The 23798-nt window shown below is 43.7% G+C and overlaps 1 protein-coding gene across 7 annotated transcripts in view; it reads left to right on the top strand.

The window, feature by feature from the left end:
- The window catches only part of DLGAP2 (DLG associated protein 2), a 635944-nt gene that overhangs the window by 98268 nt on the left and 513878 nt on the right, over positions 1 to 23798 (top strand). For 6 of the 7 annotated variants that reach the window (XM_044939120.2, XM_044939133.2, XM_044939117.2 and 3 more), the window contains one exon: positions 4418 to 4519. The exons of the other annotated variant lie outside the window; for it this stretch is intronic. In XM_044939120.2, the coding sequence (XP_044795055.1) occupies positions 4505 to 4519 (15 nt within the window). In that variant the 5' untranslated portion in view covers positions 4418 to 4504. The remainder of the gene's footprint in view (positions 1 to 4417; positions 4520 to 23798) is intronic. 7 annotated transcript variants of the gene reach the window in all.

The raw sequence follows: 23798 nt of genomic DNA, 5'->3' as shown, positions 1-23798 counted from the left end.
AAAGAGTAACTGGTGTAATGTTTATACTTATGTGCATATGATGTAAATAAGCAAATGTTATTTTGTGATTTGGAAAGTAGACTCCTATAATTTCATCTGTTTTGTTCTTAGGGAAAATATATAAAATATAAACATGAACCATGCTCTGCTTTCCATTCTTGAAGTGTGCAAGAGTTCTTAAAACATTCTTTTCAGCACTAAAGAATAAAAATGGAAAATTTTTACGTTGAAATTATACAGTGTAATTTAAAGGAGGTTTAGGGCATAAAAAGCTTACTGACGCTGCTGGTTGGACCCTCCTCTGGTGCCTGCTCTGCAACCTGAACCTGTTCCCTCTGGGACTCTGGACCCAGGGCCAGAGTTGGGGGGACACTCTGCCCCCCAGCTCTGAGCACTCAGAAGAGCCGGGGCTCTGAGGATCCTTCCCACACCCAACAAGGTATCCGCACTCTTCTGGCCAACCCATCCCAGGATGCCTCTTGTCCTTCTTGGGGGGTGCCTACCTGTCCACCTTCTGGAGCTCAGAGGCTAGACTTGGGGTGCTTGGAGTGTGAAGGATGAGGGGAGCAGGTGGTTAAAAAAAAGGCCATTTGAAGGCAGTCATCACTTGAGAGACAAAGGACATTGAATTATGAACGGTGACCTCTTGTTAAAATCAATCTAGAGGAGGAACCAGAAGAGAACTTAGAAAAAACTCTGGTACATCTTTGAAGGGAGATTTCACATTTCATCTGTAAAGTAAAGCATATGCCATGAAAAAGGAAGAATTTCAGAATAGTTTTGTTTCCCCTTAGAATCAGTAGAGGCAGTGAAAAGTTACGTGGATGGAACTAGTATGACTGAAGTAGTTACTGGCTCAGGGCCATGGCACACAGGCTGAATACATGCCTTTGGCCCCAGGGCCCATGCTTGTTTTTGTTATTTGTTGAGGTTTAAGATGTTTCTGTCAATGTTCTGAGGCATTTACATGGATAATAAGGGCTTAGTCTTTATAACCACCTCAAGGGTAAGTCCTTTTATTATCTTTACTGATAAGCAAGCAAGTGCACAGAGGATGTGTTACTAGTAAAGAATGAATCCTAGGTTCAGACCTCTGCTTCAGATCTTGGATTTTTAACGAATACGCCATGTGGGACACCTATAAAATAAGGATACATAGTTATGTAAAAGCACCAATTAGAAATACTACAACGATAGCCCTTGAGATGAAAACTTGGTAGATAGTCACAGATCAAGCATAGCTGGAAAAAAATTAGTGCACTACAAGATCAAGCTGAAGAAATTTCCTAGAGTTAAGCACAAAAACAGAGAACATGAGAAAACACAGTTTTGCAGTTGCTGCTGCTAAGTCTCTTCAGTCTCCACTTCTGATTGTAGTTTTCTTTCTGTTTCCACCACATCTGCAGTTCCTTACTCCACTGAGGTCTTGGACCTCCACGAAGTCATCCATGAGGGTCGGAACCAACTTCTTCCAAACTCTTGTTAGTGTTGATATGTTTTCCCCTTCCCATGAACCACGACTGTTCTTAATGGCACTGAGAATCGTGAATTCTTTCCAGTAGGTTTTCAACGGACTTGATTGGATTGTCCAGGCCCATCAGAGGAATCAGGGTCTATGGTATACAGTTTTAGCCTTTAATGAAATGTGTTTCTTAAATAATAAGACTTGAAAGTAGTAATTCCTCCTTGATCCATGGACTGCAGAATGGATATTGTGTCAACAGCCACGAAAACAACATTCATCTCATTGTCCCTCTCCATCAGAGTTCCTGGGTGGCCAGGGACATTGTCAGTGAGCGGAATAATTTGAAAGGACTATTTTTTTCTGAGCAGTAGGTCTTAAAGCATTCATGCATGCTTAGTCACTCAGTCGTGTCCAACTCTTTGCGATCCCATGGGCTGTAATCCACCAGGCTCCTCTGGCCATAGGATTCTCCAGACAAAAATACTGGAGTGGGTTGCCATTTCTTACTCCAGTAGGTCTTAATGGTGGGCTGCAAATATTCAGTAAACCAAGTTGTAAACAGATGTGCTGTCATTCAGGCTTTGCTGTTCCATTTACAGAGCACAGGAAGAGTAGATTTAGCATAATCCTAAGAGCCCTAGGATTTTCAGATGGTCAAGGGGCACTGGCTTCAACTTAGAGTCACCAGCTGCATTAGCTCCTAACAAGAGGGCCGGTCTGTCTTGTGAAGCACTGAACTCAGGCATTGACTTCTCCTCTCTTGCTCTGAAGGTCCTAGATGGCATCTTCTTCCAATAGAAGGCTGTCTCATCTACACTGAAAATCTTGTTAGTGTAGCCACCTTCATTTATGATCTTAGCTAGGCTTTCTGGATCACACTGAAACGTCTACATCAGCACTTGCTGCTTCACTTTGTGCTTTTATGTCGTGGGAACAGCTTCTTTCCTTAAGCCTAACCTCCCTCTGGGAGCTTCAGATTTTTCTCCTACAGCTTCCTTGTCTGTCTCAACCTTCATGGAGTTAAAGAGAGTCAGTGGCTTGCTCTGGATGAGGCTTTGGTTTGAGGGGATGTTGTGACTGGTTTGACCTTCTAACTAGATACTAAAACTTTCTCCACATCAGCAATAAGGCTCTTTTTCTTTCTTACCATTTGTGTGTTCACTGGAAGAGGACTTGTAATTTCCTTATAAAATTTTGCCTTCGCATCTTGGCCAAATGTTTGATACAACAGCCTAACTTTCAGCCTCTGTCAGCTTTTGACCTGCCTTCCTCTCTAAACTTGGCCATTTTTTAGCTTTTGATTTAAAATGAGAGCTGTGCAACTCTTCCTTTCACTTGGACGCTTAGTGGACCTTGTAGAGTTATTAAGTGGTTTTGGTTCAGTATTGCTGCATCTTGGGTGACAGGGAGCTGAGGAGAGGGAGAGTTGGGGTGGCTGGTCAGTGAAGCAGCCAGAACATGCACATTTTACAGCCAATTTCCTGTGTTATATACAGGGGCAGTTCGTGCGTGGCCCCCATGCCCCCAATTACAATAGTAGCATCAAAGGTCACCAGTCACAGATCACCATAACAAATACCATAATAATGAAAAAATGTGAAATAGTGTTAGAATCATCAAAATGTGACACAGAGACACAGAGTGAGCACATGCTGTTGGGAAAACGTTACCCAAAGACTCACTGGTGCAGTGTTGCCACAAGCCTTCAATTTCTAGAAAACACAGTGTCTGTGAAATTCAGTTAAGTACATTAACAGGAGGTCTGCCTAACTCTGGACTGAGATGGAGAACTCGTAACGATACAGTGAGTGAATACGAGAAGGACAGAATGTCAATTCTGGAAAGACAGGGCATTTTACCATTAAATAACTTGAAATTAAAATATACTGTGTAGATCAACAGTCATAAGTGTGTTAACTGGTTGCCACGAACCAAGGCTGGATTTCCAGTTTGTGTGTTGTAATCAGGTTTGTGGAGCATGTTTGCTGGAGTGAGAAGTGGTGCGTTGTCTCCCTGTTTTAGGTTGTGTTTCTGAAAGTCAGATGTGGCGTTAGTGGCATGTGCTCAGACTGACGCTTAATCAGAGGTTTTGCTGACAAGACAGGATTTTCAGCAGATGGTATAACGTTCAGTTCTCCTGGATTCGTGGAAATAAACCTGATGCGACCGCAGTGTTTTCAGGCCACGTGAAGTGCCCTGTGGGCCAGCGTTTGTGATCCTACGAGCTCAGCATGAAAAAGACACAGCACACTTTCATGCGATGTTATAAACAAGTCTCCTCAAAGATGTGTGTCCCTCTTTCATCTGATTCATTTTGGAGAAAGAGTAAAGCCATGTATCAGTAAATGCAGTGAAGAAAGGAGCAGAGGTTTTATAATTTATCAAAGTGTATGAACTAGCACCTGTTTAAAATATGCAGTGCTCAGATTTATCTGGGGATAGTGATTTTTTTTTTCCTGGAAATAAAATGATCAGTTATTAATATTCCCCTGGGACTGTCCTTTTGTTTCTTGGAATCTGCCTGGTTCTTTGCAGAACCAGTCTAAGTTCAAAAATGTTGCTTTTGTCCTCAAGTTATATGAGGAATCATCACTCCTGATTTAAAGTATGACTTTATTATTTCTCTTTGGTTGAATATTTTGAAGTTGGAAAAGCTATTCATCATAACCTCAAACCCAGTTTGGGAATAGAAATACTTGCATAATGTCCACGTGCTGTGGGTGCCTGCAGGGTTCTCTGTTCCCTAGTTTTATTTAAAAATACCTGGTGTTATTTTTTATATACAGCATCTCTGCCTACTTAGTTCTTGCCGTACTGCTGTTCTAGATGGATTTAATTATTGCTCAGTGTCATTTTTTTGATGTACTTTCCATATGTTTCTTTTTCCATGGGGAGGTTATTTACCCCCTTTTTTATCATGTTTTCCCCATTTCTATCCATTCCTCATCATAGGCCTTCCCACCATCTGAGGCCCGGCCGTAGCAGCCCAGGTTCCCAGCAGCTGCCCTCGATCGCCCGGCCTGCGCCGGCTCTGCCGCCATGGGGACCGCTCAGGTACTGTGTGCCCGTCCGTGCTCCGGCTGCGTAGGTGTCGGTGGGAGGTGCTGGGGTTGTGGTGCTGGAGGTGATCAGGGGGATGGAGGTGATGCAGGGCATGCAGTGGATGGAAGTGAGGGGAGTAAGGACCCAGGGGGTGAGTGCAGGTGCTGTGACAGCCTCCCAGCTCCCAGTGGAGAATTTTCTGGCCCAGATGGAGGCGTGTCTGTAAGCGACTCACAAATGCGGCACTTGGATGCTTGGTTGGGAAGCTGGGAGGGGCTGCTGGAGACCTAGGGGATGAGCATGAGATGAGGTCCGGGCTCTGGTCCTCACAGCATCACCTGTCACGTGAACTGGGAGAAGGGGTCTGTGGACATACGTGCAAGGGCTTCTCTGGGGGACCGAGTGACCTTCCCGGGCTTGTGGAGGGCTTTCACGTGCTTTTGGTGGTGGCTGTGCTTGTGGGGGCGGGGCAGGAAGTCCCTCAGCTGATGATGAGCCAGATGCGCGGTCAGGGGCCTTCTGCCGTTGCTCGCTCCTAAAACCCCTGGGGCCCTGTGTGCTCAGGACACCCCAGGAGGGCCACACCTGCTCACCCGTCTCTGCTCACATTTGGAGGGTATTCGGGAGCAGAGTTCTGACCTTTGATCTTCCCTGATGCCAATAAATAAAATACTCAGTTGAAGCCTTTATAGAGAGTGACTTTTCATTTGATTTTTCAAGGCAAGATGCGGCAGTTTATAGTATATCATTCTTTACTGCAGGGGAGATTTAAGCTGTGAAATATGGCCAGATTTCTGGTGGGCCCTTGTCCCTGCCCCCTGATGCCCTTCTCCCATCCCTTCTCTCCTGTCTTGGGTCTCACCTAGTGACACCCCACAAGTCTGCACCTTGTATGTAACACCTTCTTTTACCATTCCAATAGACGATGTTGATGTGGAGTGTCAGGCTCCATAGCCAGGACGCAGTTGCTTTTTGGTGGGAGTTTCATGTAAGAGCCTTGAAGAGACCAAGCCTCTTCATTCACTCTTTTTAAAAATCTACTTCCCCCTCTGGTTTAGCAAAGATGAGGCATGATGCCTCTTCAGTGCTCTCATCAACTCTTCCGTCAAACGCCCTGCAGCCCATGAGACACAACTGTATATTTTCCCCATAGATTGGGTAAGATGCTTAACTGCAAAGATGAGAATTCATTCTGGCTCATGTGAACAGAAAATGACTTTATTAAAAGAGATGCTGGGCACGTCATGGGCCTCTAGACGGGCCTGGACAGACAGGATCTGCACGAGGCCACCAGGGGATGCTGGGGAGTCCGCATAGGAGCCCCTTCTCGGGGTGTTCACCCCACCTTGGGGCAGGGCCTGGGCCTGGACGTGGGGTCCTGCCTGCGTCTCACTGCGGGGAAGGCTGGAAAGCCCTTTTGTTGTTGTCTGTGCTCCTGTTGCCCTTGGAGAGGGGTCAACCCCAGAAATGACCGTGTCAGTGGTGTACGAAGTGCTTCAGAAATGCGGGGCGCCCATGGTGCTGGGCCCCGGTCCTTACCCCCATGGCACCGGGCCCCAGTCCACTCCGGGGTCCCTCTGGTTGTCCCCACACAGCCATAGCACTCGGTGTTTTCAATGAACCATCCTGTATGAAATGGAAATACACTTACTTTTGTCCCCAACGGGGTCCCCTGGTCTCACTTGTCACACGATCTCACTCCTGGTCAACGGTCTGGGGACAGTTCAGCCTGACCCGCCTGCTGTCTGTGCCCTGTGTGATGACTGCAGCCAACACAGCCTTGCAGACACTAGGTACAGGTTGCTCAGATTGTTTCAGTTTTTGTAATAAATATATACGTGACAAGAAAAGCTGGGGGAAGGGATGATGGGCGCTCTGGTCTCTGGGGGGCTCCCATCCCTGCCTCCCCTGCCCCATGCCCCCTTGGTTCCAGGGCCAGCAGCTCTGCTCGTCTGAGACCCTGACCTTCTCGGCACCAATGAGTGATACTCTTCATCCTTCAGAGGCCTGAGTTTGGGTGGTTCTGCCCACATGGGTCTTTGCAGGTCCCAGGAGCTTTTCCAGTGGATGCAGGGGTGCCATTGGGGGATTCAGAGGACCTCTGGTCTGACCCTCTTCTTTCACTCGTAGTAGGAGCTCCACTGTGTCCTGAGACTGCGGGTCCACAGGCATCCTTGCTGCCCATCAGTCAGCAGCCTGAGTCACTCCCAACTCTACCTCCCGATCCAGTCTCCAGGGGCATCCCCAGGTCTCCACGGATAACTCACTCCCTGCTGGATGGTCCTCCCCTGGGGACCCGGATGCCTAACACAGCAGACTGCAGTGTCCTGGGGACAGGAGCAGGGCTGCAGGGAGCTGGGCTCCTCTGGCCACAGGAATGGTGCCATGCATGGCCGTGGTCCATGGCAGATCCAAATCCTGGAGGAACAGGCTTCTCAGGACAAATTCCAGCCCGCACATGGCCTGGGAGGGGCTGCACAGCGCCTTCCCCCCGGGGTGACCCCAGAGTGACCTGTGACCACCCTCTGCTGCCTCTGCCATTAGCATGGGGGCTCCCACCCCCACCCCTGGAAGAGCAGTCGCCATGCCTTGGATTTACGTGCAGAATCTCTGAGAAGGGCAGTTTTTGTCAGATTCTGCCTTTGAGCAAGGAGAAGGCAATGGCACCCCACTCCAGGATCCTGGTGGGCTGCAGTCCATAGGGTCACTGGGAGTTGGACACGACCGAGCAACTTCATTTTCACTTTTCACTTTCATACACTGGAGAAGGAAATGGCAACCCACTCCAGTGTTCTTGCCTGGAGAATCCCAGGGACAGGGGAGTCTGGTGGGCTGCCGTCTATGGGGTCACACAGAGTCAGACACGACTGAAGCGATTTAGCAGCCTTTGAGCAAAACTCTAAACTGTAGGGCTAATGTTCAAAAGGAACGGAAATGTAGAGCTAATGTTTAAAAGGAGCTCATCCCTGTTATTGCTGTTTGGGTCAAATAATTCTCTGGGCGGGGATGTCCTGGGCGCTGCAGGAGGCAGGCAGCGTCCTGCACCCACCACCCCCCGCCCCCCACTGCTGCCAGGACCCTTCCCGCTTCCCCAGAAATGGCACCACACATGGCTGGACACTGCCATTTGCCCAGGGAGAGGCAGCCCCAAGCCTGCTGGAGCACCTTAGGCATTATTAGGTTCAGTGGCCTCGAGCTGTTGTCTACAGGGCCTTTATTATCCATAGAATCAGAGATGATGTCATCTCATCTGCATGTTGTTAACTTCAGTCTTCTCTCCTTCCTCAGTCTCAGATTTGTCAATTTTATTGATCTTACTGAACCAGATTCTGGTTTGTAATGGTTTTCGTTGTTGTTTTTTATCCTGTTTGGCAACTTTTTCTGTTTTTCTTTTTATTTCCTCTCTTCTACTTACATTGGTTTTCAGTTGCTCTTTTTCAGTTTGTTTAAAGGTCAGAACCGAAGTCAATGACTTCCAACTTTCCCCTTTCCTGATAGAGGCACTGAGTGCTGAGATGTACCCTTCCTGAGTGTGGGAGGGTTTCGTCTTTCTATAAATAGTCTCGACAAGTGTTCAAGTTACACAGACACATGTGGCTTTTTGCTGGGTAGGATGTCAGGACTCCACTATCTGGACCCGTTTGCGGCAGCGGCGCCTGCCTGCTGCCTGGATGCTGCCCCACCGCTCACTCTGATTCCATCCTTCTTGCTCATTCAGTTTAGTCGCTCAGTTACGTCCAACTCTTTGTGACCCCATGGACTGCAACATGCCAGGCCTCCCTGTCCATCACCAACTCCCGGAGCTTGCTCAAACTCATGTCCATCGAGTTGGTGATGCCATCCAACCATCTTATCCTCTGTCATCCCCTTCTCCTCCTGCCTTCAATCTTTGCCAACATCAGGGTCTTTTCCAATCAGTGAGTTCTTCATTTCAGGTGGCCAAAGTACTGGCACTTCAGCTTCAGCATCAGTCCTTCCAATGAAAGACTGATTTCCTTTAGGATTGACTGGTTTGATATCCTTGTAGTCCAAGGGACTCTCAGGAGTCTTCTCCAACCCCACAGTTCAAAAGCATCAATTCTCTGGCACTCAGCCTTCTTTATGGTCCAACTCTCAGATTTGTACATGACCACTGGAAAAACCATAGCTTTGATCATATGGACCTTTGTTGGCAAAGTAATGTCTCTGCTTTTTAATATGCAGTCTACGTTTGTCATAGCTTTTCTTCCAAGGAGCAAGCGTATTTTAATTTCATGGCTGCAGTCACCATCTGCAGTGGTTTTGGAGCCCAAAAGAATAAAGTCTGACACTGTTTCCACTGTTTCCCCATCTATTTGCCATCAAGTGATGGGACCGGATGCCGTGATCTTAGTTTTTTGAATGTTGAGTTTTAAGCCAGCTTTTTCACACTGTCTTTTACCTTCATCAAGAGGCTCTTTAGTTCCTCTTCACTTTCTGCCATGAGGGTGGTGTCATCTGCGTATCTGAGGTTATTGATATTTCTCCCGTAAATCTTGATTCCAGCTTATGCTTCATCCAGTCCAGCATTTCTCATAATGTATTCTGCATATAAGTTAAATAAGCAGGGTGACAATATATAGCCTTGATGTACTCCTTTCCTGATTTAGAACCAGTTGGTTGTTCCATGTCCAGTTCTAACTGTTGCTTCTTGACCTGCATTCAGATTTCTCAGGAGGCAGGTCCGGTGGTCTGGTATTTCTATCTCTTGAAAAATTTTCTACACTTTGTTGTGATCCACAAAATCAAAGGATTTGGCATAGTCAATAAAGCAGAGGTAGATGTTTTTCTGGAACTCTCTTGCTTTTTCCATGATCCAGTGGATATTGGCAATTTGATCTGTGCTTCTTCTATCTTTTCTAAATCCAGCTTGAACATCTGGAAGCTCATGGTTCATGTACTGTTGAAGCCTGGCTTGGAGAATTTTGAGCATTACTTTGCTAGCACGTGAGATGAATGCAATTGTGCCGTAGTTTGAGTATTCTTTGGCATTGCCTTTCTTGGGATTGGAATGAAAATTGACCTTTTCCAGTCCTGTGGGCACTGCTGAGTTTTCCAAATTTGCTGGTATATGGTGTGCAGCACTTTCACAGCATCATCTTTTAGGATTTGAAATAGCTCACCTGGAATTCCATCACCTCCACTAGCTTTGTTCGTAGTGATGCTTCCTAAGGCCCACTTGACTTCACATTCCAGGATATCTGGCTCAAGGTGAGTGATCACACCATCGTGATTATCTGGATTGTGAAGATCTTTTTTGTACAGTTCTTCTGTGTATTCTTGCCACCTCTTCTTAATATCTTCTGCTACTGTTAGGCCCATGCCATTTCTGTCCTTTATCGAGCTCATCTTTGCATGAAATGTTCCTTTGGTATCCCTAATTTTCTTGAAGAGATCTCTAGTCTTTCCCATTCTATTGTTTTCCTCTATTTCTTTGCTTTAATCACTGAGGACGGCTTTCTTATCTCTCCTTGCTCTTCTTTGGAGCTCTGCATTCAGATGGGTTTATCTTTCATTTTCTCCTTTGCTTTTCATTTCTCCTCTTCTCATAGCTATTTGTAAGGCGTCCTCAGACAACCATTTTGCCTTTTTGCATTTCTTTTTTTGGGGATGATCTTGCTCTCTGGCTCCTGTACAATGTCATGAACCTCTGTTCATAGTTCTTCAGGCACTCTTTGTATCAGATCTAATCCCTTGAATCTATGTGTCACTTCCACTTCAGGATCCCCTTATTTTTGTTGTCTGGTAGTACAGTCTTTTTTCCAGCAATCTTCAGGATATATTCCTAGTTTTCCTCTGCTGTCATCTACATGGCTTTGGGGAAGGAGAGAGACTCGTGAACCTTCATCCCCCCTGCCTCTGCTCTGTGTTTCTCACGCCCTCTTTGTTCTCTCTCATTAGAGACCCTGGGAGGCTGTTCCAACCCCACTGAGGCAGGGGCCTCAGTCTCCCCTTAATATCCATGATTCTCAAACGGGTCACCTTTGCCCCCATGGGACATTGGCAATGTCCAGATGGAGTTTTGGTTTTTATAGCTGGGGGGAGGGTGCTAGTGGCATTGAGGGGGTTGAGGCCACGATACTGTGAACTGTCTTGCTGCTGCTGCTGCTGCTGCTAAGTCGCTTCAGCCATGTCCGACCGACTCTGTGCGACCCCATAGACAGCAGCCCACCAGGCTCCTCCATCCATGGGATTTTCCAGGCAAGAGTACTGGAGTGGGGTGCCATTGAACTGTCTTGCAGTGATCCCCAACAAAAATGACCTGTGTGGAAGCCAACAGGCAAGGTGGTCAAACCCTGCTTCACTTTTATGGCCTAACCTATGGAACTTAGGTATCCTCAAGGGTTCGAATAAGAAACATAAGGGAATCATATCATCCTAATGTATAACTGTTTTCAGTGTGCAAATTTTGCATGGGGGATCTCAGGACACTGAATGGTGGCAGGTTTGCATGCAAACTCATTTAAGTGGATCATATTGAAAAGACACATTTGCACTTTTCAGGATGACTGTAAACTATCTGAAACAATCTGCTAAGATTATTCAGATGGCTATTATTTCATGAGTATAGGTGATTCAGTGTTAGCAGTTGTACATGTGACCCTCATGTGGGTAATTACTGTGATTGCATCCGTTACACCAAGATTCGAACAATATTTACATGGGCCTTCCCCAGAGGCTCAGATGGTAAAGAATCTACCTACAATGCAGGAGACCTGAGTTTGATTCCTGGGTCAGGATGATCTGCTGGACAAGGGAATGTCAACTCATTCCAGTATTCTTGCCTGGATAGTTCCATGGACAGAAGAACCTGGGGGTTATAGTCCACGAGGGTCTCAAAGAGTCAAACATGACTGAGTGACTAACATCTAGTATGTTCAAAGAAAGAAACAAACAGGCTGCATTTTGATATTCTGTCTCATTTAAAATGAGATAAATTATAGAAAGAGTTAGCCCTGCTTCCAGTCAAGCCACAACAATTACAAATTCAGACCCCTAATTTATTTTGCAGAAGAAAATTCACTTTCCTCAAGATAACTACAAATAGATCTGTGTTTCTCAGAGACAAAGCTATATAGAAAGAGAAACAAAATAATACCCATTTATGGTCCTAAGTGTCTATATATGATAGATTTGTGCTTTGAGAGGCAGCCATCTAGTAAGCGTTACTTGTTGTCACAGGGTGAAGAGTCACTGGTTTTTAGAATGCCCTTTGATTTCTTAAAATGTCTTACTTTGACAAACCTAATTTTTACCTTATTAAACTCAGGAGACCACTTTGGTTTTGCTGTTTATGGGGCTAAACCCGGTGGTGGGTTCTTCTGCTTGTTCCTCCCTTAGCAGCAGGAAGACCAGGAGGCCACTGGTGTCACCTGTTATGTTGGTAGAAAATCCCATATCTCCTGCTACAGAATGAAATGCAGGTGGAATGTGTAAAAGTAATGAGATTTTCCTGGCTCAGAGGCAGCAGTAAACTCCTCTTGACTGTGGCCAGGCTCCTTTCCCCACTTCCTTTCAGCCCCTGAGGGGCTTCGGTCTCCTCATGTCTGTGGTTAGCTAACACTTTTCTGTGAGGAGTCCCGAGCACAGAATGGCGAATGTCCATTGCTTTTATAAGTAAATACTTTTAACTGTTTTAGTTCACTTTATATTAAAAATAAACCGTACAAATTATTTGTGAAGTATCTTCTCTCTGGCTACTTCAGAGACTGACTTGTGAACATTGTAATTTTAAGTTTTGTTAGGTTAGTTGTCTCTTCTCTTTTTAAAAATCCTACAAGCACTCTATCTTACCATGGAGAGATTAGCATAAACAAAACAAGATTAAAAGATGGTCATTGTTGATGTGTCCGTGTTTTATGTCCTCACACATGTATATATCCATAGTATAGACTAATAAAATTATGTCAATTGTTTTAATAATAGTTTGACAAATTAATATAGTATATTATAGCAACTCTCCTGGTCAATAAAAATATTTTAAAATATTTATTTTTATTGAGTCATCATTAACATACAATATTATATTAGTTTCAAGTGTACAGTATAGTGATTTAGCATCGTTCAGTTCAGTTCAGTCACTCAGTTGTGTCCGACTCTTTGCAACCCCATGAATCACAGCACACCAGGCCTCCCTGTCCATCACCAACTCCCAGAGTTCACCCAAACTCAAGTCCATAGAGTCGGTGATGCCACCCAGCCATCTCATCCTTTGTCGTCCCCTTCTCCTCCTGTCCCCAATCCCTCCCAGCATCAGAGTCTTTTCCAATGAGTCAACTTTTTGCATGAGGTCCAGTATTGGAGTTTCAGCTTTAGCATCAGTCCTTCCAGTGACCACGCAGGACTGATCTCCTTTAGAATGGACTGGTTGGATCTCCTTGCAGTCCAAGGGATTCTCAACAGTCTTCTCCAACCCCACAGTTCAAAAGCATCAATTCTTCAGTGCTCAGCTTTCTTCAGAGTCCAACTGTCACATCCATACATCACCACTGAAAAAACCATAGCCTTGACTAGATGGACCTTTGTTGGCAAAGTAATGTCTCTGCTTTTCAATATGCTATCTAGGTTGGTCATAACTTTCCTTCCAAGGAGTAAGCGTCTTTTAATTTCATGGCTGCAGTCACCATCTGCAGTGATTTTGGAGCCCAAAAAAATAAAGTCAGCCACTGTTTCCACTGCTTCCCCATCTATTTCCCATGAAGTGATGGGACCGGATGCCATCATCTTCGTTTTCTGAATGTCGAGCTTTAAGCCAACTTTTTCACTCTCCTCTTTCACTTTCATTAAGAGGCTTTTTAGTTCCTCTTCACTTTCTGCCATAAGGGTGATGTCATCTGCATATCTGAGATTATTGATATTTCTCCCAGCAACCTTGATTCCACTTGTGCTTCTTCCAGCCCAGTGTTTCTCATGACGTACTCTGCCTATAAGTTAAATAAGCAGGGTGACAGTATACAGCCTTGATGTACTCCTTTTCCTATTTGGAACCAGTCTGTTGTTCCATGTCCAGTTCTAAATGTTGCTTCCTGACCTGCAAATAGGTTTCTCAAGAGGCAGGTCAGGTGGTCTGGTATTCCCATCTATTTCAGAATTTTCCACAGTTTATTGTGATCCACACAGTCAAAGGCTTTGGCATAGTCAATAAAGCAGAAATAGATGTTTTTCTGGAACTCTTTTCCTTTTTCCATGATCCAACGGACATTGGCAATTTGATCTCTGGTCCCTCTGCCTTTTCTAAAACCAGCTTGAACGTCTGGAAGTTCATAGTTCACGTATTGCTTAAGCCTGGCTTGGAGAATTTTGAGCATTACTTTACTAGCGTGTGAGATGAGTGCAATTGTGCAGTAGTTTGAGCATTCTTTGGCATTGCCTTTCTTTGGGATTGGAATGAAAACTGACCTTTTCCTTTAGCATTGTTACATATCATGAAATGATCACCTTGACAAGACCAATCCTCGCCATACAAAGTTGTTAAAATATTATTGACTGTGTTCCCTTTGCTGAACCTCATATCCCTGTTACTGAGTTTATAACTGGAATTTTGTATCTTTTAATCCCCTTTTCCTATTTTGTTCATCCTCACATCCTGTCCCTTATGGGAACTACCAGTTTTTTCTCTTTATCTATGAATATTTCTGTTTTATGTTTGTTTTCATTTTTAGATTCCACATGTAAGTCAGATCATGGGCTTCCCAGGTGGTGCTAGTGGTAAAGAACCTGCCTGGCAATGTAGGAGACCAGAGAGACATAGGTTGAATCCCTGGGTCAGGAAGATCCCCTGGAGAAGGGCACAGCAGCCCACTCCAGTGTTCATGCATGGAGAATCCCATGGACTGAGGAGCCTGGCAGGCTGTGGTCCAGAGTCGCCAAGAGTCAGACACGACTGAAGGGACTTAGCACGTATGCATAAGTCAGACCATATGGCATTTGTCTTTCTCTATCTGACTTATTTCACTTAGCATAATACCTCCAGGTCCATCCTTGCTGCCATAAATGGCAGGATTTCTTTCTTTTTTATGACTGAGTAATATTCTTTTGTATACGTCATTTTCAGCTGGATGGGCTGGTTATGTTCACTGAGGTCTTCCCATATATGGTGCACTTTGTAGCTATTAAAATGTTTTCATCCACAGATGAATACCATTAAATTGGCACACCTCAACTGATGTAGCCAGTCTGTCAAGTTGAAAAGGATGTCCAATCGTCTGGTAATATAAATAAAGATTGGACCAATTACCTCTATTCAGTTACTTATTTCCTTAAATTTTTGGTCTTAACATGTTTCAAAAGATATGAACATTTTAAAGATTTTCAGTGTCTATTTCAGAAAAGTACACCTATTTGCCTTCCCACTAAAATTACACACAACAGTATTTGCTTTTAAAATCATCTTTGTAATTACTGATTTGACAGATGACAGTTGTAATTGACAGTTTCATTTATTACTTAAGTTAGTGGTTCTGTTGAATATGTCTTTTCCTTTCCCCTCTTTTCTCTGTGTGAATTGCATGGTTGGGTATTTAACTCTTTTCATGTATTTATGATGCTGAAGGACAGGGAATCCTGGTGTGTTGCAGTCCATGGGGTCACAAAGAGTTGGACACAACTTAGCAACTGAACAACAACAAATGATCCAAATATTTTTTGCTTCTCAGATTGCTCTGTGAGTTTCAATTTTTATAATTTATAAGCATTAATTTCAGGTATAGCAAAATGATTCAGTTTTATATATATATATATGTATAATAAAATTTAGATTATTTTCTATTCTAGGTAGTTATAAGGTACTGAATATAGTTCTTTGTGCTTTACAGTAGGTCTTTGTTGTCTATCTTTCTAAAAATGGTAGTGTTCATCTGTTAATCCCAAATTCCTAGTTTGCCTCTTCCCCTTCCTTTCACCTTTGGTAACCACAAGTTTGTTTTTTATGTCTTTGAGCCTATTTCTGTTCTGTATGTAGATTTATTTTTATTAATTTTTAGATTCTACATATAAGGGATGTCATGTGATATTTGTCTTTGTCTGACTTCCATCAGTATGACAATCTCTAGGTCCATTCATCTTGCTGCATTATTTCATTTTTTTATAGTTGAGTGGTATTCAGCTGTATATATACCATATATTCTTTTGTTGATGGTTGACTTATAATTGTTTTATATGCAAGAAGTAAATTTTTTCACAGTCATATCTAGGAATGTATTCCTTTATGATTTCAGACTTTGATGTCATGCTTAAAAAGCCTTCTTTTGCCAAAATTTGCGTAAATATTCAGCTATATTTTACTTTAATAGTTTTGTTTCATTTTTTTTGCATTCAGATCTTTAATTCTAAATTTATGGCGGTTTATGTATAAGTACAGGCTGTACTCGTTTCTGACTCATTGGCCAGTGAGTTGCTGTGCTGTCATTTGCTGAGAAACGATACTGTTGCTTTTTCCAGGGTTGGGTTATCTCTGTATTTTGGGAAGATGCTAATTGGGATCATGCTTGGTCTCTGTTACTCCTCCTTCCCACTTACTTCTGATGGTAAACCTTTATGTTAAAGCTTTCTTTTTTTTTTTCTTTTCTTTTTGAAGTGTCTGTTGGAGTAGTAAGAGCTCTGTGTTTTGTAAGAATGCAGGCTAGAGTGCATACATACATACAAAGTCTCTATTGATGCATATATATGGAATCTGAAAAATGATGCTGATGAACGAATTTGCTGGGCAGCATTGAGACGCAGACTTAGAGAACAGACTTGTGGACACAGTGGGATGAGGGGAGGAGAGAGAGTGGGATGAATTGAGAGAACAGCATGGAAACACACACTTTACCATATATAAAACTGATAGCCAGTGGGAGTTTGCTGTATGACCTGGTGCTCTTTGTCGACCTAGAGGGGTGGGATGGGGTGGCTGGTGGGAGGGAGCTTCAAGAGGGTGGGGACATACACACACACACACACACACACACACACACATATAGCTGATTCACGTTGATGTATGGCAGAAACCAGTGCAACATTATAAAGCGGTTATCCTCCAATTGAAAATTAAGAAAAAACAACAGTCTCTGATGATCCCTAAATGTAGTGCTTTTGGAAAAACACTGTGGAATCAGGACAAAGGAAGTTGCCCAGAAGGGGTGATGGAGAAGGGGCTCTGGGCCTGAGTCAGTTCCTTGGGGTGAAATGACATCTTCAGAGTAACTATTTCCTCAGACTCTACATGTTAGTACTTCATCCGACTTTGAGGTTTATGGAGACACAGCGGCAAACCCAGTAAGCATCTCTGAGGGCACTTTGCCATCCTAGGAGCATGACTGGGGAGTAGACAGATTTGTTTGCTTGTTCTTCCTGCTACGTTCAGTGGGCATTTTGTTTTTCTAGTGGTACCTGTGTACAGTGTGCAGGTATTTGCAAGTGACAGCAGATAGCAGTGACATTGCTCAGTTATCCATGGAATTATGGAGTTGAAATAGTGCCCTTATCCTGAGAGATTCAGATGACCTCAAACTTGTTAGCTTAAACAGTACACATTCATCACTACAGATTCTGTAGGTTGGGGATCTGGCATTGTCTCTCTGGAGTAACGCCAGGGCATCCACAGGGTAGGTCCTCAGAAGCTTTTAGTGGACAGTCCAGACCTCACATCTCCAGCTTCCAGAGGTGGCATGCAGTTCTGGGTTCTTGTCCCCCCTCAAATCCAGAAATGTTGGGGAGTCTCCCTGTGGGTCCCTGTCTGTGTCCTCTGCTCTTAGGGATACATTTGATGATATGGGATTATCTACTTATCCCAGCATATTGTACTTAATTCTGTCTGCAAAGCCCCTTTTCTGTGCCAGGCACATATACAAGAGTTCAGGGGACCAGGGCATGGGTTTCTTTGGGGCCATAATTGTGCTATCATGATGCTTATTTCCAATTTAAATTTATATTTAGCTTTCATCTTTATAGATTTTATTTTTGCTATGAATTTGAGCAAAATTCCTACATTTCCTGGAAAATAAAATAGTTGGAAAGTAAGTTTCTCATCTTCTATTTGTATGTCAGAGCATGACAAGTAAGATGAGCTCCTTTACCATTTGTAAAGCAGTGGGAAAAAATTATTTACTGAGGCTGCGGTCCCTCAGCAGGACCTGGGTTTGTGACTTCACCACCAGTGCAGAGGACTTGCCCTATTATTTGATGGATATAACTGTAATTAAGATGTTGCCTTGATTAAACATGAACTAACCCAGTCAGTCTCTCCCATCCGGAAGCTTCCACAAACCTCTTATCTTTACCCATCAGAGGGCAGACAGAATGAAAACCACAATCACAGAAAACTAACCAAACCGAATACGTGGATCACAGCCTTGTCTAACTTGATAAAACTATGAGCCATGCTGTGTAGGGCCACCCAAGACAGATGGGTCATGGTAGAGCGTTCTGACAAAACACGGTCCAGTGAAGAAGGGAATGGCAAACCACTTCAGTATTCTTGCCTTGAGAACCCCATGAACATTATGAAAATGTAAAAAGATACATTGCTGAAAGAGGAACTCCCTGGGTTGGTAGGTGCCCAACATGCTACTGGAGAAGAGTGGAGAAATAACTCTAGAAAGAATGAAGAGACAGAGCCAAAGCAAAAACAATACCCAGTTGTGGATGTGACTAGTGATGGAAGCAAAGTCCAATGCTGTAAAGAAAAATATTGCATAGAAACCTAAAATATTAGGTAGATGAATCAAGGCAAATTGAAAGTGGTCAAATGGGAGATGGCAAGAGTGAACTTCTATATTTTAGGGATCTTTGAACTAAAATGGACTGGCATGGGCGAATTTAATTCAGATGACCATTATATCAACAAAGGTCCATCTGGTCAAAGCTATGATTTTTCCAGTAGTCATGTATGGATGTGAGAGTTGGACTATAAAGAAAGCTGAGTGCCAAAGAATTAATGCTTTCAAACTCTGATGTTAGAGAAGACTCCTAAGAGTCCCTTGGACTACAGGGATATCAAACCAGTCAATCCTAAAGGAACTCAGTCCTGAATATTCATTGGACGGACTGATGCTGAAGCTCCAATACTGTGACCACCTGATGTGAAGAACTGACTGATTGGGAAAGGCCCTGATGCTGGGAAAAATTGAGGGTGGGAGGAGAATGGGATGACAAAGAATGAGATGGTTGGATGGCATCACTGATTCAATGGACATGAGTTTGAGCAAGCTCCGGGAGTTGGTGATGGACAGGGAAGCCTGGAGTGCTGCAGTCCATGGGGTTGCAAAGAGTTGGACATGACTAAGCAACTAACAGAAGCAGAAGATATTAAGAAGAGGTGCCAAGAATACACAGAAGAACTGTACAGAAAATATCTTCATGACCCAGATAATCACGATGATGTGATCACTGACCTAGAGCCAGACATCCTGGAATGTGAAGTCAAGTGGGCCTTAGAAAGCATCACTATGAACAAAGCTAGTGGAGGTGATGGAATTCCAGTTGAACTATTTCAAATCTTGAAAGATGATGCTGTGAAAGTGCTGCACTCAATATGCCAGCAAATTTGGAAAACTCAGCAGTGGCCACAGGACTGGAAAAGGTCAGTTTTCATTCCAATCCCAAAGAAAAGCAATGCCAAAGAATGCTCAAACTACCGCACAATTGCACTCATCTCACATGCTAGTTAAGTAATGCTCAAAATTCTCCAAGCCAGGCTTCAGCACTATGTGAACCATGAACTTCCAGATGTTCAAGCTGGTTTTAGAAAAGGCAGAGGAACCAGAGATCAAATTGCCAACATGCGCTGGATCGTGGAAAAAGCAAGAGAGTTCCAGAAAAGCATCTATTTCTGCTTTATTGACTATGCCAAAGCCTTTGACTGTGTGGATCACAATAAACTGTGGAAAATTCTGAAAGAGATGGGAATACCAGACCACCTGACCTGCCTCTTGAGAAATCTGTATGCAGGTCAGGAAGCAACAGCTAGAACTGGACATGGAACAACAGACTGGTTCCAAATAGGAAAAGGAGTTTGTCAAGGCTGTATATTGTCACCCTTCTTATTTAACTTATATGCAGAGTACATCATGAGAAGTGCTGTACTGGAAGAAGCACAAGCTGGAATCAAGATTGCCGGGAGAAATATCAATAATCTCAGATATGCAGATGACACCATCCTTATGGCAGAAAGTGAAAGAGGAACTAAAAAGCCTCTTGATGAAAGTGAAAGAGGAGAGTGAAAAGTTGGCTTAAAGCTCGACATTCAGAAAACGAAGATGATGGCATCCGGTCCCATCACTTCATGGGAAATAGATGGGGAAACAGTGTAAACAGTGTCAGACTTCATTTTTTGGGGCTCCAAAATCACTGCAGATGGTGACTGCAGCCATAAAATTAAAAGACGCTTACTCCTTGGAAGGGAAGTTATGACCAACCTAGATAGCATATTGAAAAGCAGAGACATTACTTTGCCAATGAAGGTCCGTCTAGTCAAGGCTCTGGTTTTCCAGTGGTGATGTATGGATGTGAGAGTTGGACTGTGAAGAATTGATGAGAGCGCCAAAGAATTGATGCTTTTGAACTGTGGTGTTGGAGAAGACTCTTGAGAGTCCCTTGGACTGCAAGGAGATCCAACCAGTCCATTCTGAAGGAGATCAGCCCTGGGTGTTCTTTGGAAGGACTGATGCTAAAGCTGAAACTCCAGTACTTTGGCCACCTCATTCGAAGAGTTGACTCATTGGAAAAGACTGTGATGCTGGGAGGGATTGGGGGCAGGAGGAGAAGGGGACGACAGAGGATGTGATGGCTGGATGGCATCACTGACTCAATGGACGTGAGTCTGAGTGAACTCCGGGAGTTGGTGCTGGACAGGGAGGCCTGGCATGCTGCGATTCATGGGGTCTCAAAGAGTTGGACACGACTGAGCGACAGCTGAACTGACCTGAAGTGACTAAAATGAACTACTTCTGTGGGCAAGAATCCCTTAGGAGAAATGGAGTAGCCCTCATAGTTAACAAAAGAATCTGAAATGCAGTACTTGGATGCAGTCTCAAAAATGACAGAATGATCTCTATTTGGTTCCAAGACACACCATTCAATATCACAGTAATTCAAGTCTATGCCCCAACCACTAATGCTGAAGAAGCTGAAGTTGAATGGTTCTATGATGACCTACAAGACCTTTAAGAACTAATACCAGAAAAGATGTCCTTTTCATCGTAGGGGACTGGAATGCAAAAGTAGGAAGTCAAGTGATACCTGGAGTAATGGGCAAGTTTGGCCTTGTAGTACAAAATGAAGCAGGGCAAAGGCTAACAGAGTTTTGCCAAGAGAACACACTGGTCATAGCAAACACCCTCTTCCAACAGCACAAGAGATGACTCTACACATGGATGTCACCAGATGGTCAATACCAAAATTAGATTGATTATATTCTTTACAGCCAAAGGTGGAGAAGCTCTGTACAGTCAGCAAAAACAAGACCTGGAGCTGACTGTGGCCCAAATCATGAACTCCTTATTGCAAAATTCAGACTTAAATTGAAGGAAGTAAGGAAAACCACTAGACCACTCAGGACTGACCCAAATCAAACCCCTTATGATTATACATTGGAGGTGAAAAGTAGATTCAAGGGATTAGATCTGATAGACAGAATGCCTGAAGAACTATGGATGAGGTTTGTGACATTGTACAGGAGGTGGTTATCAAGACCATCGCCAAGAAAAAGAAATGCAGAAAGGCAAAATGGTTGTCTGAGGAGGCCTTACAAATAGCTATGCAAAGAATTGAAACTAAAGGCAAAGAAGAAAAGGGAAGTTATACCCATCTGAGCACAGTGTTCCAAAGAATAGAAAGGAGAGATAAGAAAGCCTTCCTCAGTGATCAGTGCAAAGAAATAGAGGAACACAATAGAATGAGAAAGACTAGAGATCTCTTTAAGAAAATTAGAGATACCAAGGGAATACTTCTTGCAAAGATGGGCACAATAAAGGACAGAAATGGTATGGACCTAACAGAAGCAGAAAATATTAAGAAGAGGTGGCAAGAATTCACTGAAGAACTATACAAAAAAGATCTTCATGACCCAGATAACCACGATGGTGTGATCACTTACCTAAAACCAGACATCCTCGAGTGCCAAGCCAAGTGGGCCTTAGGAAGTATCATGATGAACAAAGCTAGTGGAGGTTATGGAATTCCAGGTGAGCTATTTCAAATCCTAAAAGATGATGCTGTGAAAGTGCTGCACTCAGTATGCCAACAAATTTGGAAATCTCAGCAGTGGCCACAGGACTGGAAAAGGTCAGTTTTCATTCCAATACCTAAAAAATACAATGCCAAAGAATGTTCAAACTAAAGCACAATTATACTCATAGCACACGCTAGCAAAGTTATGCTCAAAATTCTCCAGGTCAGGCTTCAACAGTACATAAAGCATGAAATTCCAGATGTTCAAGCTGGATTTAGGAAAGATAGAGGAAGCACAGATCAAATTGCCAACATCTGTGGAATCATAAAAAAAGCAAGAGAGTTCCAGAAAAACATCTGCTTTATTGATTGTGCTAAAGCCTTTGACTGTGTGAATCACGGCAAACTGTGGAAAATTCTTCAAGAGATGGGAATACAGACCACCTAACCTGCCTCCTGAGAAATCTGTATGCAGGTCAGGAAGCAACAGTTAGAACTGGACATGGACCAACTGACTGATTCCAGGTCAGGAAAGGAGTACATCAAGGCTGTATATTGTTACCCTGCTTATTTAACTTATATGCAGAGTACATCATGCAAAATCCCAGGCTGGATGTAGCACAAACTGGAATCGAGATTGCTGGCAGAAATATCAGTAACCTCAGCTATGCAGATGACACCACCCTTATGGCAGAAAGCGAAGAGGAACTAAAGAGCCTCTTGATGAAAGTGAAAGAGAAGAGTGAAAAAATTGGTTTAAAACTCAGCATTCAGCAAACAAAGATCATGGCATCCAGTCCCATCACTTCATGACAGATAGATGGGGAAGCAATGGATACAGTGATAGACTTTATTTTCCTGGACTCCAAAATCACTGCTGATGGTGACTTAAGGCATGAAATTAAAGATGCTTGCTCCTTGGAAGAAAAGCTGTGACCAACCTCAGTTCAATTCAGTTCCTCAGTCGTGTCCGACTCTTTGCAACCCCATGCACCGCAGCACTCCAGGCCTCCCTGTCCATCACCAACTCCCAGAGGTTACACAAAGTCACATCCATTGAGTCGGCAATGCCATCCAATCATCTCATCCTCTGTCGTCCCCTTCTTCTCCTGCCCTCAATCTTCCCCAGCATCAGGGTGTTTTCAAATGAATCAGCTCTTCACATCAGGTGGTCAAAGTATTAGTTTCAGCTTCAGCATCAGTCCTTCCAGTGAATATTCAGGACTGATCTCCTTTAGGATGGACTGGTTGGATCTCCTTGCAGTCCAAGAAACTCTCAACAGTCTTCTCCAACACCACAGTTCACAAGTATCAATTCTTCGGCACTCAGCTTTCTTCACAGTCCAACTCTCACATCCATACACGACTACTGGAAAAACCATAGCCTTGACTAGATGGACCTTTGTTGGCAAAGTAATGTCTCTGCTTTTGAATATGCTGTCTAGGTTGGTCATAACTGTCCTTCCAAGGAGTAAGCGTCTTTTAATTTCATGGCCACAGTCACCATCTGCAGTGATTTTGGAGCCCCCAAAAATAAAGTCAGCCACTGTTTCCCCATCTATTTCCCATGAAGTGATGGGACCAGATGCCATGATCTTAGTTTTCTGAGTGTTGAGCTTTAAGCCAACTTTTTCCCTCTCCTCTTTCACTTTCATCAATAGGCTCTTTGGTTCTTCTTCACTTTCTGCCATAAGGGTGGTGTCATCTGCATATCTGAGGTTATTGATATTTCTCCCGGCAATCTTGATTCCAGCTTGTGCTTCATACAGCCCAGCGTTTCTCATCTGCATATAAGTTAAATAAACAGGGTAACAATATACTGCCTTGATGTACTCCTTTTCCTATTTGGAACCAGTCTGTTGTTCCATGTCCAGTTCTAACTGTTGCTTCCTGACCTGCATACAGGTTTCCCAAGAGGCGGGTCAGGTGGTCTGGTATTCCCTTCTCTTTCAGATTTTTTCACAGTTTATTGTGATCCACACAGTCTAAGGCTTTGGCATAGTCAATAAAGCAGAAATAGATGTTTTTCTGGAACTCTTTTGCTTTTTCGATGATCCAGCAGATGTTAGCAATTTGATCTCTGGTTCCTCTGCCTTTTCTAGAGAGCATATTAAAAGCATAG

The sequence above is a fragment of the Bubalus bubalis genome, chromosome 1 (assembly GCF_019923935.1).
Source record: "Bubalus bubalis isolate 160015118507 breed Murrah chromosome 1, NDDB_SH_1, whole genome shotgun sequence".
Lineage (NCBI taxonomy): Eukaryota > Metazoa > Chordata > Mammalia > Artiodactyla > Bovidae > Bubalus > Bubalus bubalis.
Note: the sequence above shows the minus strand (reverse complement) of the source record. Positions and strands in the feature narration are given on the sequence as shown.